The 20,423-nt window shown below is 36.2% G+C and overlaps 1 protein-coding gene across 1 annotated transcript; it reads left to right on the top strand.

Annotated features, from left to right (window-relative positions):
- The first annotated feature begins 4,632 nt into the window (after positions 1 to 4,632).
- On the top strand, positions 4,633 to 14,012 carry LOC127794904 (uncharacterized). Its single transcript, XM_052326200.1, has 4 exons — positions 4,633 to 4,822; positions 5,165 to 5,539; positions 13,320 to 13,660; positions 13,744 to 14,012. Exons 1-4 carry the CDS (start codon positions 4,759 to 4,761, stop codon positions 13,960 to 13,962), a joined length of 999 nt encoding a protein of 332 aa, XP_052182160.1. The 5' UTR covers positions 4,633 to 4,758; the 3' UTR covers positions 13,963 to 14,012.
- Positions 14,013 to 20,423: the final 6,411 nt, after the last annotated feature.

Genomic DNA, 20,423 nt, shown 5'->3' with positions numbered 1-20,423 from the left:
GGGTTACTCATTAGTCTTCTCCATTGATGAAATTGACTCGAAATGGAGTGAAATTTGAATGGAACGAGGTGTGTGAGAAATGTTTCCAAGAATTGAAGCAAAAGCTGACTATCACCTCAGTGTTAGCTATTCCTAAAAGTAGGGAGAAATTCACTATGTATAGTGATACATCTTATTTGGGGTTAGGTTGTGTTTTGATGTAGGATGTGTAATATCTCAAATTTTCTAAAGGGCTCAAGAGAAATTTTAACTTGGGTTATAGGAGAAATTATCGAAAGATTAAGGGCTTAAGCATAATTTCTTATAGTTATAAGTGCCGAATCGACTGCAGGAAATGCCCTGGAATGTAATTGTCTAAGGAAAATGACATGGTCTCGATGAGCGTTCCGAGATAAGATTTATGGTATCAAAAGAAATCAGAATTGAGGTGATTTTCGGTACAACTGAATTATAACTATATATTTGGCTGAAAATTTGAATTATCGTAAGGGACTTCCAGGAAGTCAACGGAACCCTAAGGGGCTCCGATTTTTCATAATGATTAACTCTGAGGTGGTTTCGTGATGAAACAATAACCCGATGATGACACTGGGGCAAAATCAGTCTTTATCGAGTAAATGCCGGTTATTAATTTTGGTAAATCGAGATATTATGGGGCTTAATGGTAATTAATTTAAGGCCTTAGAGGGTACAATGATAATTAATAAAATTTCTAAGTGAAATTAAGGATAATTAGTGGGAGTAGATATGTAATTAGTATATGTATATATATATATATATATGCGCATGAGCTGGCTGTCATCTTCTTCATCAGATCTGAGATCTAAAATGCAGGAGAGAATGGCTGAAAGAGAGCTCGAGGGCAAAGCCGAGAGAGAGAGGGGGGGGAGATCGGTCGAAACAGGCCAGAACAACCTTTGCGCGGCCATGGCAGCAAGCAATCGAAGCAGGTGCGTGGTTAAGGCAGCTTGGTGAAGGCTCGTTGGCGTGTGGCGACGAGGAGCAGCCGGCGAGGCTGGTGGAGGCTAACAAAGAGGCTGTCGGCATGGGCCGAAGCAACCACGGTAGTCGCAATTGTGCAGCCAAGTGGCTACACCAGGTCGTGCGCGGGAGGCAGTGGCTACTAGTGCGGCGCAGCTGTGAGTGGTGGGGGTCGTGCAGCGACGAGATGCAGCCGGTGGAGGTAGCGAGAGTCGGCAGTGGCGGGCGGCCATGCGCGCAGGCATTGGTTCGCGCACGCAAAAGCAAGAGATGAAGGAAGGAGAAGAAGAAAAGAAGAAAGAAAAAAAAAACAAAGAAAAAGAAAAAAGAAATTAGGAAAAAATGTGGGAAAATGGAGAAAATCCTAGAAAATACTAAAATGATTTTGAGAATTATTTTGGGGCTAGAGAAGTGTTTCAGAGCCAAGAAATTGATTGATGCACGTATTTCGAGGCAAGACAATAATATCGAGGTAGCCCGATAAGGTTAAGAAGGTAAGTAGTACTACTCAATTGAATTTAGTTTGTGAAGATGACCTATAAGTGGTTCTACCCAAAACTCAATTTTATGTAAATAGTTTAATCATGTTGTCATGTCTTGATGTGAATATGTCATGTAAGTTGCATTTACATGTATTGATGATGAAATATACATATTTACACGATAATATCATTGATCATGCATTCGCATAAGGGTTTGAGAGTACGGGCCAGGACCGTTGCTCTTCCAAGGGTGCACCCATACATCTCGGCCTGGTAAGGAGGCTGTGAAAATGGGGAGTAGCAATAAGGTACAGTCGGTTCAAATCAAAAGGAAATGGAAAAGGACATTTTGCATAATTGCATCCATACACGAGATATGTTTATTGTTTCCTTACTTAGATGATTCATCATCTAACTTAGGATTTGTCCATAGAATATTCAAACGTTCCAAATGGAGATTGTAGCAAAAACAAAGATGGATAAGGAATGAAATGGCACTTAGCAAAGTGCATGATGAATTGAATGATGAATTGTTTGTATGATATGTAGCTTATGTATTTAAGTTCTGCTACTTTTAAATTCTGAACGTTTTGAGAAATGATGATATATAACCTTTTTTATGGTTAATGAGGATGTAAGAATTGATTTATAATTAATGTTAAAACGTTAGGTTCGATTCTAGCTTCCGCATTTGATGTATATGATGATTCTCTTTTGAGATAGATGTATAGAAATTTTGGGATGGATGTAAGGAATGATATGGTTTAGTTTTAAATAGAAAAAAAATTATTATTCTAGAATTGTCCTAAGATATTATACGCTCGAGAAAGTGAAATGTTACAGGATGGCCATGTAATTGCTTATGCTTCCTGACAATTGAAAAAACATAAAATGAACTACCCGACACATGACTTGGAATTAGCAGTTGTGGTATTTGCATTGAAGATTTGGAGACATTATCTATATTGCGAGAAGATGGAAATCTATACAGATCACAAGAGTTTAAAATAGCTATTCTCCCAAAAAGAATTGAACATGAGATAGCGACGATGGATTGAATTGTTCAAGGACTATGACTATGATATCATGTATCATCTAAAGAAGGCCAATGTGGTAACAAATGGCTTGAGTCGATGGGGAGTTTCTACTACAGCTATGATGGTACATGAGTGGCGATTGTTGGAATAGTTGAGCAATTTATCCATTTTGCCTTCTGAATGGAGACCTATTATGTTTTGTGGCCATATGACGGTACATTCTGATTTGGTTGAACGGATTCGAGTGACTCAACCTATTGATGGGAAAATCGTTTTGATCTTGTCTGATATGGAGAAATTTGATGCCTTGGGATTTAGTTAAAGGGACAATAGATTATTACTATATCATGGCTGGATTTGTCTGCTTGAGGATGAAGAAATAAGACTGAAAATCTTGACGAAAGCTCATAAAACTTGTTATACTATCCACTCAGGCACGACCAAAATGTATCAGAATTTACAGCGCTAGTTTTGGTGGGACGGATTGAAAAATGTTGTGGCTAAATTTGTGTCCCAATGTGTAGTGTGCCAGCAAATAAAAGCAGAACATCAGAAACCCGTTGGATTGTTACAATCGTTACTGGTCCCGAAAGGGACATAGGATCACATCTTTATGGATTTTGTTACGGGATTACCTAGGACTCAGAAGAGATATGATGTGATATGGGTGATAGTGGATCGACTGATGAAGTCATTCCATTTTTTACCAATTAAGAAGACATTTTCCTTGAGTCGTCTGGTTAAATTGCATATTGAGGAGATTGTGAGGCTACATGGAGTCCCAGTCAGTATTGTGTCAAATAGAGACAGTAGATTCACTTCTCATTTTTTGGGAGCATTGCATGAGGCATTAGAGACCCAGTTTAGATTCAGTACCGCATTCCATCCACAGACAGACGATTAAACTAAGCGAACAATACAATTATGTTCAACATTGATTCGTTTATCTTAACAAACAAAGTCAAACAAATTACTTTAATATGATATCAACTGGCTGCGTTAGAACAGCATTAAGAATTGGAAAAATACTATTGGTACATTATTATGTACACCTTAGACTATATAATGATATATCAATGTCTAAAATACCCTCACCCAAAATTGTGAGGTGCAGTAAGGCAATAGGTATTTATGTTATTTATATGCTTTGTGTAGTCTAAGGTGTACATAAATAATGTACAAATAATATGACCCTAAGAACTATGATTTCATGCAATAGTCACAATTATTTTGTTCATGCTTTTCTAAAAATTGACAAGACATATTTACATGTTACAACTTTGAATAATATTATAATTCAAACTTATTTAAATATCTATCATCTTTAGAAAGTGATAAATATGGCGTCATCCTTAATTACATACATTTATGGTCCTTAATTTTAAATTTTATACTCCAAAACAATAATTATAACTTGATATTTGAATTTTGAATATTCAATTATCAAAATTGTTTTAGTAATAACGTTATGGTCAAATCACATTTAACCCCAATTGCGTCATTGCATGCGCTCCCTCCTTGAGTAGTAGTTTTCATATAAATGATGTGACTTATTTATATTTACTTAATTATTAAATAAATAAAAATACATTAGTTGTAAACCTCAAATGATTGGATCACGATAAGTTAAGATTCACATCAATAGATCGTGAGTTCGATTTTTTGCCCTGCGTAATGAGGCAAAATCTTCACTTGCGATTTACCTTCTCTGCAGAAATCGAAGGTATGAACGACGGGAAACTACACAAGAACAATAATCCCAAAGATAAAAACACATTAAAGTTTAGTAATATTTTTTATACAAAATTATAAAAATAGTATTTACTTAATTTGAAGAACGTACCAAAAAAAAAAAAAAAGAAACTTGATATAAATATTTGATGTGAACTAGGAGGAGTCGTCAAATAATAATAATAATAGTGCCAAAAAGAAAAGCCTCGTTTCTTTTAATGGGCTTGGGATTGGGCCCAGATTAATTTACAATTTAGGTTGGGCCAACGCTGGGCCTTCCCAGCTCTAGAGTAATTTGAACATAAAAACCCACCTGAAATTAAGACTCTAGTTGATTCAGTCTTGTCTTTAGTCCAAATATTTTGAGAAAGTTGGTCATGATGTATATTTGCAACAACTAAGTTATGTACTTTAAAAGGTGGGGTTTTGGGTTTAGGGCTGCAGTAACTATAGGATGAAGATCTGAGAAGAACAGTTGCTAAAACCCTCAAAACTGGAAGAGAAAATCACAAAAGGAGGAGGAGAAGATGGAGTTGCAGTTAGCTTGTCGAGGGCTTCAACCACCAAGAATCAGATTGTCTTCCAATCAAGGTTCGTTCTCTCGACATTCTGCGAGTAATTTCAAGAAACCAAGACTTGGGGTTAGAAATTTATGCAAGTGTATTTGTCATTTTCTTCCCTTGATTACCCTTAATTCTATGTTTGGTTGTTGAGAAAATTTCGGCGACATGGAATCTTTCAGTATGCTGTGCTGTCTAGCTATATTTTGAAACGGTAGTGTATGAAGCTCCGTTTTCGGTAAAAATCAATCGACAGTGATGAAACTTTGTTTTCCTTTTTCCATTTCCTCTATTTCCAAACGATGTTTGAAATTAGGGCCTACCGTTTTTGTGCCTACCGTTTTTGTTTACTCTGACCGTGAATTTTGTTCAGCTTGTTTGATTGGTGGTTTGAAGAGAACATGTAAGAACTCTTCATGGCGGAGCTTGGAGAGTGGAGTTTCTGTTTATGCTTCTGAGTCAAATTCTGGGGCAAAGTTGACTTTGTCAGGAAGGGACACAACTGCATTGCGTGCGAGTGGGGTTGATGGAGTCGAACCTTTTCGGGGTAAATCGGGCTCTGTCTCGTTTTATGGATTGACTCATCAGTTGGTTGAAGAAGGTAAATTGGTTTCGGCCCCTTTCAAGGAACGTAGTGGCTCGTTTCTTTGGGTTCTGGCTCCAATTGCGATGATTTCGTCATTGGTGCTTCCACAGTTCTTCCTCAGCACATCAATAGATGCTTTCCTCAAGGATGAGATTCTCTCAGGTACATATGTCATCGTGGTTCTCTATATTAATTTGTTAGTGGGCTATTGTGGCAAATTTGACTAATTGATTTGTCTTTATTGCTTAGGGGGGATGTCTTTTCCTGTATCCTTCAGCTTTTCAGCCAAGTGCAACTATCAGTATGAACTACATGCTTTTGATATGGACTAATTTTGTAACAAAGTAATGTGATACACAAGTGTCATGTACCTAGTGTTGGAGGGAGGATTGGACAGAAATGGGGGAGATAATAGACAAAAATGAGGGAGAGTTGTAGACATAACAGAGAAAGAGAGAGATTAGAGAGAAAGTAAAGGGTGTTATCTTAGGAGCACTTAGAAATATATTATTTAGACCTAAATATACTGCCTCACACGCGCGCACAGTCTCAGTCATGAACGACAACAGAGATCAAATTAAATGAATGAAAAACAGAATGTTAATTGACAGAAATTTAAAGCAAATCACAGAAGATTACAAGCTGTTATCCTTGTTCAGATTGCCCCTTAGGACAACCCTACATCTAGCCTCTAAAGCCTCTTGAGAGCAGCCTTCTTTGATTCAGAATGATCACAGTACAATCTCTCACCCTCACAATTACAAAACTTCAAGATTACAAAGACTATTCTATCACACAGCCTTTCCTCTTTCTACTTTCTCGCGAGAATGAATTATGCATCCCTATGCTAGATTGTTGTCCTATTTTTAGAAAAATAGGGCATTAACCTTTGGGAACTTATAACCGGTATAGATATTTCCGCTTTTGACCCTAAATTCAATTCTATTTACAATCTAGAAAATCGCCTATCTATACCCCCAGATTCCGATGCATCCTAATTGTCAATATGCTGGATTTACTTGAGACAACATTGTAACAAAGAGAAATGGGAGGGAATTTGAGAGAGAATTGATAAGAGGGGAAAGTTGAAATTCAATCACCATTCATATCATGTCCTACCAACAGACTTTTGTGGATTTATATAGTCACTCTATAGACAATAGCAAACTAACAGAAAAATACAACCAAAAGGAAAATGTAAGTAAAATGTGAAATACGCTAATTACTATTTTAGCCCAAGTAAACCCTCTGGTCCTGACATTTCCCCCGTCTTAAAACATTTCTTGTCCCCAAGAAATGCCATCCCTCCACAACTTCTGATTTGCTTTTTTCTTCTCTTCCACAGCTTGGGTGGCGCAATCTTGAAAAAATTCTAAAAGCAAAAGCCTAACACATTGCCAATAGCTCTCTTGGACTCATTGGCTGAAACAAAACCAGAAGCAACCATTCTCTGGTTGTTGTAGCTAGCAGCTGAAACCTGTCGACTGCTGTTCCCACCAATTTTCCCCATCACCGCTCCTTCGATGTTGGCCGTTTGGAGTCCAGAGGAATGACTAACTGTTCCAGTGACTTCTTTTAATAGTTCATCACCATCTAACACAAGGATGGTAGACACACATCCATAAATGCAGTTAATGTATTCCAAACCAATGGCCATTCTCTACTGCAAAAATATCTACAACAACCTGCAGATGCAACGATTGAGTAATGTAGACTCACCTTGGATATCCAAACAAAAATTGTATGAGAGTAGCAGAATTAGGAGTTGTTGCAACATCAATTCCAGTCATCACTCCAGCATTCGTTACAGCAGACAAAAATCCTAATTGGTCAGTTAGAATGGGAACAAACAAAACAGCAAGAGCTTTGTTCCACAGCAAAACTTTTGGCTCCTTCAGCTATTTCCCTTAGTTGAAATCTCGATAGAGATTTCTTTGTTGAAGCCATACTCTCTGACATCTGAAGCCATACTCTCTGACATCTCCAAAGCAATGTTTTGTTTTACTGGCACAAAGTGCCATAACCTTCCTTGAAATTTTGAATTGTCCAACTCATGCAAAACCTTGTTTTCAACCATAAAGCCTGCTTCAGTTCTTTTCCGTAGTTGTCCTCCAATTACAAGTAGCTTCCATATTTCCTTATCAAACCCAATTACCTTCACAATATTGGAAGATATCTCAGTTGAGGATATATCTCCAATCATACCATTTCCAGTAATAGTAAGGGACTCAAATTTCTTTGTCAGCCAAGAGCCGATCTGATACTGCAGCTCACCAATTGGAATTTGAACAAATAAAATATCTGAAAACTCTTCCTCCCAAGTTGTTTCCTGCTCACTACCGTACACTCAAGATTTATCTTCAGCAAATTTCTCCTCCAATGGTGTCTCAGTGTTAATTCCTGCAAATTTCTCCTCATGATTTATGTTGTATCCAACTGAAACTGTAGCATTCTTCTGCTGCAGTTGAGACTCAAATTGTTTCACACGTGTGCTATCAGCCATGGAAGAAATCTCACATGCATGACAAGTTGAAGGCCAAGGAACAAGAGCTTTATACATCCTGAATTCAATACTCGCCATGACCTAATTGGCTCTGGTTTGACACAGTCTTAGAATTCGCTTGAAATTGATAACAATGAACAGCTTAGATTGTTAACAATCAAGGAGCAGGGGAAGTCGGAGGAATCCATCTCTCAATAGAATCCGCCTCTAGAATTACTTATCCTCTGCATCCGCTTCACTCATTCACCGTTATCACCCTATAGGGACCATGGACCAGCTGCTAAAAAGTTTCTAGAATTTAGCTGCTCGGAGACCTCTTGAATTTGCCGCTGTCACAATTGGAATTGAGGAATCAGCAACTTGATAATCACCTCTAGCATTGCTTCACTGAATTGCTTGCTAAGAATCACCTATCAACAGCCGAACCTTGATTGGCTGCTAAAATTCCCAAAATCATAGCCACGAGTTAGCAGACTTTGATTCTATATCATTATCAGCTCCAAATTTGCCTCCAATAATTGCCTAATCCAGCGGCTCAATTGCGCCTCCAAAATTTGAGCTTAACTGTTAAGAATTTGTCGGAATCACAATCGGATTCGCTTGGCCAAGTTGCCTTCAAATTCCGAGCCTTAGATATCAGCCGACACTCACCCCCTCGCAATTTGTGGAAATCGCCTGATTGCTTCACTGTCCCGAATGTAGAAATTCACCGGAATAGTCGAAATCACTGCCAAGAATCCTTGGCTCAGAACAGTTTCCTAGTCTATCTCAATCGTTGTTTTCGATTTGCAAACCTATTTTGTCTCTAAAACAGCAATCACCGAAGATTCACAATCGCTTGACTTCCCTTCTGAGTTCACCTTCCTGAAGCACACACTGTATCGGTCGAGGACCGCTACGATTGCCTTCCTGAACCTCATGCTGGCAGTTACTGTAGCAACCACCAAAAATCGATCAATTGAGAATCAGCTTCTTGTGGTTCAATCGGCTTTATTTTGATCCGTCCCTTCTATCTTCAACTTGATTCAGAATTCACGCTAAGAGCTGTTGGAAATTAACAGCCGAGGAATGACTACTCTGATATCAAATTGTCATGTATCTAGGGTTTATCCTAGGGATTGGATTGGAATTTGAAAGAATCCCAGGGAATTAAGACCAAGAACAGAAGGATTGGAGAGAGGATTGGACAGAAATGGGGGAGATAATAGACAAATGAGGAGAGTTGCAGACAGAATAGAGGAGTAGAGAAAATAAAGGGAAACGAGAGGGAATTTGAGAGAGAATTGATGAGAGGGGAAAGTTGAAATTCAAGTATCATTCATAACATGCCCTACCAACAGGCTTCAGTAGCTTTATATAGCTATTCTACAGAAAATAACAAACTAACAGAAAAATGCAACTAGAGGAAAATACAAGTAAAATGTAAAATAAACCCTTGGGTCTGACAACAAGTTTTTTAAACATCTGATAAGTTACGGGTCAATGTCCTAAATTTACTACTTTTATCATCAAAATCCTGTTTTCCTATCATGTGGATTGATGCAACCTTTTCTTTTGACATATTGACATAATGGAGGGAACTTTGTGCATTAACTGAATTGATGAATCAAGGAGTGGCAGTAGTAATATTTCTATTTTCAAATTATTGTGCATTCAAAGATTTAGTAATTGGAGCTTGGCATTATGGGGATTTATGTTTTGCTGGGTCTCACTTAGATGACACTTCTGTTTAATCAAGAGTGCAATCATGCTTTAAGAATATGATATTTTGATTTTAAAAATAGGATTTTGGTTTATCTTGTTCTGTTTTGATTTATCGTAGTTAGTTAGATAATAGAATTTTATTTGATTTAGAGATTAGATAGAGTTATATTTGATTTAAGAGATTATAATCATATTTTGATTAGTTGTTATCTCTAGATAGGTTATATTTTAATTTCCTATAAATAACATAATGTAACCTTTTGTTCAGTTTTGGATGATTGAATAATACGATTTCCCCTTCTTGAGTCTCTCTCTCTCTTCGTTCTCTTCTCCCTTCTTCTTCTTCTTCTTCTTCTTCTTCTTTTTCTTAATCACTTCTGTTTCTTGCCTACTTTTTGCAACTCTCTCTCTCTCTCTCTCTCTCTCTCACACACACACACAGAGCTTTTCCTTCTTCTTGCATCTTTTTCTTCTCTTCTTCTTCTTAATCCCTTATCTTCCTACTGTCCCACATCAGAATAGTATTTTACTAACTGATCCATTTCAATGTAGCCATCTGCTAACTGCCTGTTTATGCTGTGGAGGAATTAGTGCTCTACATTTTTGTTCTATCTATGTACTAAATATTTAGATTTTGTATTCAAATTGTCACATTCTCACCAACTGGCTGCCTCACAGAATGAAGAGAGTATAGAGAACAACTTAAAATTATTCAGACATGGATGGCAATTACATTAATATACAGACTATTTATAGAAACATATAATCTCTCCGATGTGCAACTAACTCCTTTCTGATTTTATATATATATATTTTTTTTCCAAATAAGTATAACATAGAACAAGACAATGAGAGGATGAACCTTGTGAAAACAAAAAGGAAGAGGCAAGCCAAGGAGCTATATGTTAGAACTCACTAAAAACATAGCTCAAAATTATCAAGATTAAGCTGGATATCATCCCCTAAACCAGAAACAATTAATAAGGTTTCCTTCCAATAAAAATGAATGCTGAAAACAGTAGAAGCTCTAACATTCTTCTTGTGCTACAAACAGCACATCACATAAAAATGAGATAGTCAAGCATGTTCTAACTTTTGCTCAGACTAGCTTGATTCCAGTAGATAGGAGATTTAGAACTGAAGTTAGCATCACCGTTAAAACACAAAAAGAAGATAATAGAAGGCACCAAATTTCCGTCACCTTGAGAATATCTAAGAAACGAGTAATTTGAAGAGTCCCCGTTTTCCTTGCACATATGGTACTAGTCCACCATATATGCATTTTGCCTATGCATATTAGCTCAAGAATAGATCTAAGAGAAACTAGGCTGACCTAAGAGCCATCTTCAACATTTGTCCATTATTGTTGCTGACCATGAGACCATGGCTACCAAGAAAGAATCTGTGGTTTCCAAACACAATATCTTGGTTTGATCACTTCGACCTCCACCTTCGAAGGGAAAGTAAATAAATAACTAGCCCCACTTAAATCCTTCGTCTGAATTGCCACATTCCTTATTGATAATTTACCCTTTAAAATGAATGAGTCTTTGTCCACCTCAACAAACCCAAGGAATGCCTTTGTCAGCCCCACTATTCTGTGGATTTACTTGGCCAGTTCAGAATCTCCAAACTGGCAGGTATAACTAAAGCCTGCTGAAACTCTGGAGTGAAGCTCCATGCACCTCAGATGCCCAACATATTTCTCCAGCTGTGAATTGGGCTTGAGATTCTGCTGCCTCTCTTCACTACTTAGATATCTGGTGATAGTATAGCTTGTATTACTGAAAAGGGAAGGGAATTACAATGCTGGAAATTAACAAAATCAAAGAAAAATGAACATTCGAGAGGTCTAAGCTTTCCCACAATACAACAACAACAACATATCCAGCCTTTATCCCACTATGTGGGGTCGGCTACATGAATTCTAGACTTCCATGTATTTCTGTCAATATTCACCAAAATATTCCTTGCCTTCTATTCTATTTATAGGAATTTGTTGCCCACACACCCCCCCCCCCTTTCAGTATCCCTATTCTGCCCTGATTTCTTACGTCTTTGGTAGGAGAATGTTATGGGCTGCCTATCAATACTCCCCCCACAGAACTCACCTTGTCGTCAAGGCGAAAAGCAGGGAACTGTTGTAGGGTTCCTAGGTGATCCAAGACCAACTTGGGCTTGGAGTATGTGAATCTTGTCTTCAATTCGCTGGGTTGTCTCCATGATTTGCGTTAAACCCAATGGCTGTAACACCCTAACTTCTGCCTTGATTTTTGGCTTCAACCCGTTAACAAAGAGGCCCTCTAGTATGGCCTTTGAAACTTTGCCCACCGAGCCGCCAAAGTCTCAAAGAGGAGGTTGTATTCCCGCACGAAATCATTCTGCCTGAGGGCTGAGAGCCTCTCCTCCATTGATCCCTCCTGTGAAGATCGAAATTGTTTACGTAGGTGGATCTTCAGCTCCTCCCAACTCCTAAATCCCCTTCTTCGTCACTCCCATTGGTACCAAGCCAAGGCTCCTCCTTCGAAACTTAGCACTGCTGTTTCGATTTTCTCCAATTCTGTCAACCAATTCACTTCAAAATACCTTTATGCTCGAAACAACCATTCATCTGGATTGTCTCCATTGAAGATCGACATCTCCAATCTTCTGTTACGGACTTCCACGCTCTAATTTCTGTCACCCACTTCCCCTTTTTCTCTACTGCCACTCTCAACACCATGGGTAATCCCAGAATTCAAAGTGGATTTTGGCGTGGGTTGCTCTAGCGTTCCCTTGCATTTCCTCTCTCTTTCTTGTTCTTCCCATTTCGATCTCATGAGGCTAAATTACTCCATCATGATCGACATATTCTCCTCCAAGCTATGCATTCGCTGCATCTCCGATTTCAGTGAGTCCAACTCACTGAGCAATCCGTCTAACCGCCCCTTCAAGACTCCTACTCGCTCAGTGAGGTTTACCATGGGGATCAGTTTTTTGCTCTAATACCAAATGGTGAGCTTCTGGTGATAGTATATCTTGTATTACTAAAAAGGGAAGGGAATTATAATGCTGGAAATTAACAAAATCAAAGAAAAATGGATATTCAAGAGGTCCAAGCTCTCCCACAATATTCACCGAAATATTCCTTACCTTCTACTTTATTTGCTTCTTTATTTTTAGGAATCTGTTGCCTGCATATGCCCCCCCCCCCCCCTCACTCTTCCCATTCTACCCCTTAACTGAATTTGTTGTCTGCACATGCACGCATTGGCCTTCTCCCATTTCAGTATCCGTATTCTGCCCTTATTTTTTTCGTCTTTGGTAGTGGAATGTTATGGGCTGCCCATCAATATCATTTTCCGTTTTCTTCAACCAAATGAAAGATCTTCTACCCTATTTGAAATTCTCTTCAGTCTCTCATTCTTGTCTCAAATTCTTCATATTTCAGCTTATATGGGTTCATATTCTTAGGTAGTTACCTGTTTGAATGGTCATTCAGTGCTTGATGCTAAAATTACTTGTCTAATAACATCTTTGATGCAGTTTTTTGTTTTACCCTGTAGGGTAAAACATATCTATTGAAACATGCATGTCTTCTTGTTTTTACCCTGTAGTGTAAAACATATCTATTGAACACATGCATGTCTTCTTGTATGTCCTTTTACTCTTTTTGCATTGTCTTGCTTCCAAGTATCTATCCTTTCCAATTCATGAATTAGGAATCCATAAATTCTTCTATGGCTTGTTATGCAGAAATTGTAGCATCTTTTTCTTCTGAGGCCAGTTTTTATATTGGGCTGGCAACATTTCTGCTTGTAACCAACCGTGTTCAGAGCCCATATCTGCAATTTAGCCCAAAGAGGTGGAGCCTTATCACAGGACTCAAAGGATACATAGCGTCTGCCTTTTTCACCATGGGATTAAAAGTTTTTGTCCCGATATTTGCTGTCTATGTCACCTGGCCAGTACTCGGCTTGGCAGCATTGGTTGCAGTAGCTCCCTTTCTTGCTGGGTGCCTGGCACAATTTGTGTTTGAGACGGTTGCGGACAAGCGTGGCTCATCTTGTTGGCCTCTAGTTCCTATAATTTTTGAGGTAAACGACTATATGTTGAGACTCCGTAGCATCCCCTCTACTGGAAAAAATCGTTTTGTGAAAATTTTGGATTGTTTTGGCAGGTTTACAGACTCTATCAGCTGACGAAAGCTGCCTACTTCATTGAGAAGTTAATGTTTACGATGAAGGGGCTTCCCGTAACTCCAGAGGTGATGGAAAGAAGCGGTGCCATGGTTGCTATGCTAGTGACGTTCCAGGTGCTTGGTGTCATTTGCCTCTGGTCCTTGATAACCTTTCTTCTAAGACTATTTCCTTCCCGACCCGTAGCAGAGAAGTACTGATTTTTTTTTTTGTTTTTTGGGATGTAAAATGCAAATATAGAGAGAGAGAGAGAGAGGGGGGGGGGGGGGGGGGTTGGAGGAGTGATAGAGGAATTTCTATTGCTGTACAAGAATATGTTTCCATATGTGCTTGTGGTCTCATTGTAAATCGATCTTTCGTACTCTAGTAAAAAGGAAGAAAGAAAAGATAGCCGATGTCTTGTGCCATCTAAGGTACTAGTATAGTATATAGTAGTATAGTAGCGATCTATCAAACTCAAGTCTAGTCTAGTCTAGTCTAGTGATTATTGATTACTTGGGCCTTCTTTGGTTTTAAAGGGAAGGGAATTCATGACATTGTCTTGAATTATAAAGTTCACTAAAAACTTGTAAAATAATTAAAAACAATTTTCGTAATAAAAATTTAACTAATTGTACTTTGGGAAAATTATAACCTATTATCAATAGTTAAGTAATAAATTTGATAAATCTGATTAAATTTTTAATTAATTAATTAATTTATATATTTCAAATTATTTATAATATATTATCATAAATATTTTTATCCGTAAATGTTTATATATAAATCATATGTAAATCTTCTATTCTATTATATAAGGAAACCTCACTGTTGGTGTTACCCTTTTTGAAACCCTATCAGACTTTAATAATTTAAAAATACTCTTTTATAATATATAACTTTTATTTTTAAAAAAACATCGTGTTAACGAAATTTAAACTTATGGCCTTTTGTACTAACTAATTTATGAATATCCTGTTTATCATAATACCAAATCTTATTTTATTTGGAAGTTGTTTAAAATAAACTTTTTTTTTAATCTTCATTGAAAATTTTTATTTTTTAACATACATGTACATAGCACAGGTCACTGCTCTAGTTTATACTGTTGAGCCCACTTGCCCCAATTAAATTTTCAATCAAGTTTTGATATTTAATAAAAATAATATTTTATAATTGATGAATAATTTATAGTCTATAATTTTTTAAGTAAATTGTTATATATTTTTTATTATCATAATATTCACTAAAACTATGTCTTTGATTAAAACCAAGTCTCAAGCATTTACTCTTAAATATAAAATCTATTTTATGTAAATTTTGACTTCAGAAGTCGACTCTTGTATAGTTAGAGTCGACTCTTGCAAAGTTAGAGCTGACCCATTCGAGAGCAGTTTATGTAGAGTCGATCTAACAACAATGGTGTTTTTCGAAGAGTCGACTCCCACTTGAAATGGAAGTCAATTCCTTGGATTCAACGGTCATTTTTTTGAATGTTGCACAGATTCTCCAAGCGCGTCTATAAAAGCTCAAAGATTGTTTTGCTTGAGAAGTTTAGCACTTATTTGAGTTCCAAAAAAACACTACAAGTTCTCAATCTCTCTCATCAAGTTAACCAAGCATCCGGCTCTCAAGCTTCATTGCCCAGTCACCCAAGAGCCACAAGGCAAAAAGGAGAAAGTCTCTTCAAGTTGTATATGAAATTCTCCATCTTGAGGTTATTGTATCACTTTATTTATTGTCTTGTATAAGTTTCTTATTGTTTAAACCTTTTGAGTCCAAGTGTAGACAAAGTATTGTACTTATTTAAACTTTGTTGTGGATTGCTTAGGTTTTCTAGAACCATGTGTAATCTAGGGTTGTATTAGTTTCCAAGGTGTTCTAAGTGAAAACCTTGGTGTTGATTTGTAGTGGAACCCCAAGAGTGTTAGACCTTGGGAGAGTGGAGTATGTGTATGGAACACACCGAACCACTTAAAAATCATCTTATGCCATATATTGTATTTCATTGATATATCTTGTAGTGTGAAATTCATCTCTACAACCTCTCACATATACATTCACATTAATCTAATTTTGATAAATTTGTAATAAAAAGATCTTTATTAAAAAATTGGTAAAAGTTTTAATCACTAAATTCACTCCCCTTTTGAATGGCCATACCTTAAGGGACCAACAATTGATATCAGAGCGGGCTTCTAAAATAGTTGAATCATTATCTCATAAGTTTCAACCTAGAAGAGATCCATAATGGCCTCATTCTCTAACCAAGTCATAGTTGAAGGACCATTGCCTTCTAGGCCACCATTCTTTGATGGCACAAACTTTAATTATTGAAAAATGAGGATAGAATCCTTTTTGTCCTCTATAGATTATCAACTATGGAAGATAGTTAGAGATGGTTTTACCACAACTTCAACCAAAAAAGAAGAATGGACTGATGATGATATTAAAAAACATCAAATAGATCATAAAGCAAAGTACATAATTTTTAGTTCAATTCTTCCCAATGAGTATGAAAAGCTTTCAACATGTTTTACTTCTCATGAAATTTGGAGAAAATTAGAAATTGTATATGAAGGAACCAATCAAGTTAAAGACACAAAGATCAACCTTTTAATGACCCAACATGAAGAATTTAAGTTACTCTCAAATGAAAATATAAGTCAGATGAATGGTAGGTTCCCAAAGATTATAAATAGTCTTAAAATGTTAGGTAAAGAAATTTCAGAGGTAGATCAAGTTAAGAAAATACTTAGATTACTGTCCTTAGATTGTCAACCTTTAGTGACTGTCGTGTCTCAAGCAAAGAACTTGAAGGAATTAAAAATGAAAGAACTAATAGGAACTCTACTAACTCATGAATTGATCTTGAACAAGGTAAATGAAGATACTAAGGGTAAGAAAACTTTAGTCTTAAAAGTAAAAGAAGAATCGAAATCAAGTGAAGAAGATCAAGATGATGAAATGGCCCTATTAACAAAAACATTTGCTAAGTTAATGAAGAGAAAAGGAAAAGAGCGCAAGAGAGTGCCTCCAACATGTTATAAATGCAAGAAGATAAGTCATATGCAATATGATTGCCCCAAAGATAAGAACAAAAAGAAAGATAAAAAGGTAAAAAAGAAAAGATTTAAAAAGCCAAAGAAACATGCCTTTGCGGCATGGGATGCGGATGACTCAAGTGAGTCTTCTCAATCCGAAGACAAACAAGCACATGTGTGCTTCATGGCATTAGAAGATGATGATGCGGAAGACAATGTAGAATTTAAGGAACTTCAAGAGGCATATAAGGAATTATATAAGGAATTTCAATGTCTCAAAAATGAATTAAAGGCTTCTAAGAAAAATCATAAAGAAGAAAGCGAGAAACTAAAGAATGAAATAAACAATCTTCAAAAGGAATCACAAGAATTAAAGAAAGAAAAGGAAAAAGAAATAGATATTCAACTAGTCAACCTTCAAGAGGAAAATAAGTCGCTAAAGTCTCGATACAATAAGCTAATTGTAGAAAAGAATGCAATTGAGAGAACATTAGCCACATTGATATCTAGGAAGAACTCAAGACTTGGACCAAAATTCAAAGCACCTAAAAGAGAATGGAGATAACCTAGTGTATAAACTTAGAAGATGATATGTGTTGTGCCCGTGCACACATGTGTACACGCATATATGAGAGAGAGAAAGAGGGCACGAGCACAGGTGAAAAATGAAACATAAGTTTTAGTGAATCTAGAACTAAAGAAAGAAAGATGATGAACAATAAATGACGGATAGTGAATAACAATAGATGACAATGGAGAGTTGGAGAAGAATGGGTTAGGGATTTAGGGATTTCAATGGAAATTTTTTATTTATCTGAGGGTATAATAGTCTTGCTGAACATGGGATGTTTTTAATATAATTTTTAAGCTTAAAAAAATAATCTAGGCCCCTGTATCTTTTTTTAAATGATGACAAAATATCGTTTAAGCTTTTTCAAAACGACAAACACATAACAACTTTTTTAGAGAGTTTAAAAGCTACAAAAGAGCTTATAGTCAATCAAACTGGAGGGCTAAAGAGGCTTTAAGGGTGCATATGTTTGGGTAGACTTGAGAATTGCTTAAAATAAATGTGACTAGATGATTTGATTCACATTTTTTCCTTAATTTTATAGTTTTTTTTGTTAGACTTCTAACATTAAGTAGAGTCTTAGATTATATAGTCTTGTTATGTTGTTCGCGTTTGATGCAGACTAGTAAGGGATGGTGTGTTAGTGCACTATTCTCATGGGGCCCATGCCCCTCTTGAATTTGTTTGTTTTAGACAAATGTTATGTTATTTGATGCAGACAATATAACAAAATTGTTGGACTATATCATCAAATTTTTGAACCTGGGTTAATTTGAATTACATAAACAACATTAAATCCTTGTTTGATGACATACTTTTATGCTTATTTGTTTTGTTTATGATTGTTCTATATATATATATTATCTTATATTAAAATATGTGTTATAAATCTTAATATGTGATTATGAGGTTTGTCATAATTATAGAAAATACCCCATATATTTTGAAAATAACAAAAATATTCCAAGTTAGAAAATAGGGTATAATAATTGTTTTAGGCTCTTTTTCTTTGTCCTTTCTTAGTAGTAATAAGGTAGAGATAATGAGCTCTCTAGACATGGCGCAAGTGGTAAAGCTTTCAAGCTTTTTTAGGAGTGATGGAAGATCAATTCTTGGTAGAGGCAGAAATGCTTCATTTAGTGGGAAATGATCTCGTTTCCACTTGAAAGTGTATAAACTTACGACCGCATCCGATTTACTCGGAGGCTGAACCAAGGGAAAAAGACTGGTCTCCTCCAAGATTAGGTGGACGAAGTCTGAACGCCTAGATCATCTAAAAAAAATAGAGACAGTGTGAAACAAAAAAAAAAAGAAAAGAAAAATTATTACTAGTTGCTGGTAACCATCCACCATTAAATGGTTCAACTCGCAAACAATTGAAGAGAGATAGGGAAGGGAAGAGAACTAGTTCAAGTATTGATGACTTAGAAAAGGTATTTTGATTTGGAAATTCAATTCAACGTCAAGAAATGAAACTTCTAGACCCTAATTTAGGGTGGGTTTTGTTGTCTATATGGGGATTTGAATAATGAAATCACTTCCTTGCAATCCAAAATTGGTGATTGTTACACTAATATGGAGCATCTATCAATTGTGGAGAGCTAGTGAAGAATGGATCAAATTAAAATTGAAATAATGCCTAAACTGTAGAGATAAAGTTTGTTATGTTTCAAACTCTAAATTTGTCCAATAAAAAATGAGAAGGTGGAGCATAATGAATTCAAAGTTTGACATTGTCCATTCAATAGCAACCACCACAAAATTATTTACACCCAATAAATGAATGTTGCACCTCTTCTGTATTCTGCTACTTGTGTACATACACACATATAATGACTGGGTTCTATACCCAGTAACGATTATTGGCTAATTGTTATTGGATTCCACTATCATGGAACCCTGTAATTGCTGGCCTTGGATGGGGTAAGAGGGCATGAGGAAAAGAGATAGAAAGACAGGGGAAGGATGAAGGAACATATTATTGTTGCCAAGAAAAAAACTGTTAAGACTTGATTTTGATGATGTTTTGATAACGAGTATCTTACAAATCTTTAATGCATATTGCTTGAATCTTAAATTTTCGATTGATTGATTTCATCACACTGTCGACTACTTTTGATGAATTCGAAAAATCATTTACTGTATTTTTAAAATTTCAAATAAATTGTCGACTGTTTTATAAGACCAGTCATTTTGATTATGTTCGAAAAATTACCAGTAATTATTTTTTACAGACTGTCTTTTTGTCATTTTAATGTCCAAAGGCTAGTTTTTTTGTAGAAAATGTTCGAGACTATAAATACAAATCTTTTGGCCACTAAAAAATGATGAGATGCAAGAATACATTGAGAAATTATCTATGTGAGTTTCATGTGTCTTTCTCATCAATCTTAGAGCTTCATCTGTGGGTCTATCCAAGCGATATGATTGTAAGAGAAAGGTTGTAAGATCTTGTAATCTGAACTTCTATCATTGTATTGAGTGGGGTACTAAAGAGCTTAAGATATATCTTCAGATTGCTAGATTTCTTAGTTCCTAATGAGAGAAAAATTAGTGTATTGAAGGTTGTGATTCTTTATCTTGAAAAAGAATTGGGTTATGATCTTGAACCCGAGAAAAGATTATTGTAAAGATTTAATCTTTACCTGTGAAGAAAGTGAAAATTAGTGAATTGAAATCTCAAGTGGAGCTTGAGAAGTGGATGCAGGTTCAAAGAGGAACCGAATCACTATAAATTTTTGAATTTGGTTCTCTCTTCCGTCACTCTTTAAATTTCAGCACTTGTTTTATATTTGTTTTATATTGGACTGGAATTAGTGAATATATTTATTTGTGTTTATATTGCTTTTGCATTTTATTTATCACACACATAATTTCCATTGTTATTTGAGAGTAAAGTAAAAATTTTAAAATACCCAAATTCACCCCTTATCTTGAATTGCCTTATTATTTGGTTGGTCCAACAAAAACAATATCTAGTGACTTGCAAATTGTGATGCTCAAGTAAGAGAAAAGATATAGATGGTTGGTTGGTTCAAATCCAAGGAACGAGAGAGATAAAAGAGGA

The sequence above is a fragment of the Diospyros lotus genome, chromosome 2 (assembly GCF_014633365.1).
Source record: "Diospyros lotus cultivar Yz01 chromosome 2, ASM1463336v1, whole genome shotgun sequence".
Lineage (NCBI taxonomy): Eukaryota > Viridiplantae > Streptophyta > Magnoliopsida > Ericales > Ebenaceae > Diospyros > Diospyros lotus.
Note: the sequence above shows the minus strand (reverse complement) of the source record. Positions and strands in the feature narration are given on the sequence as shown.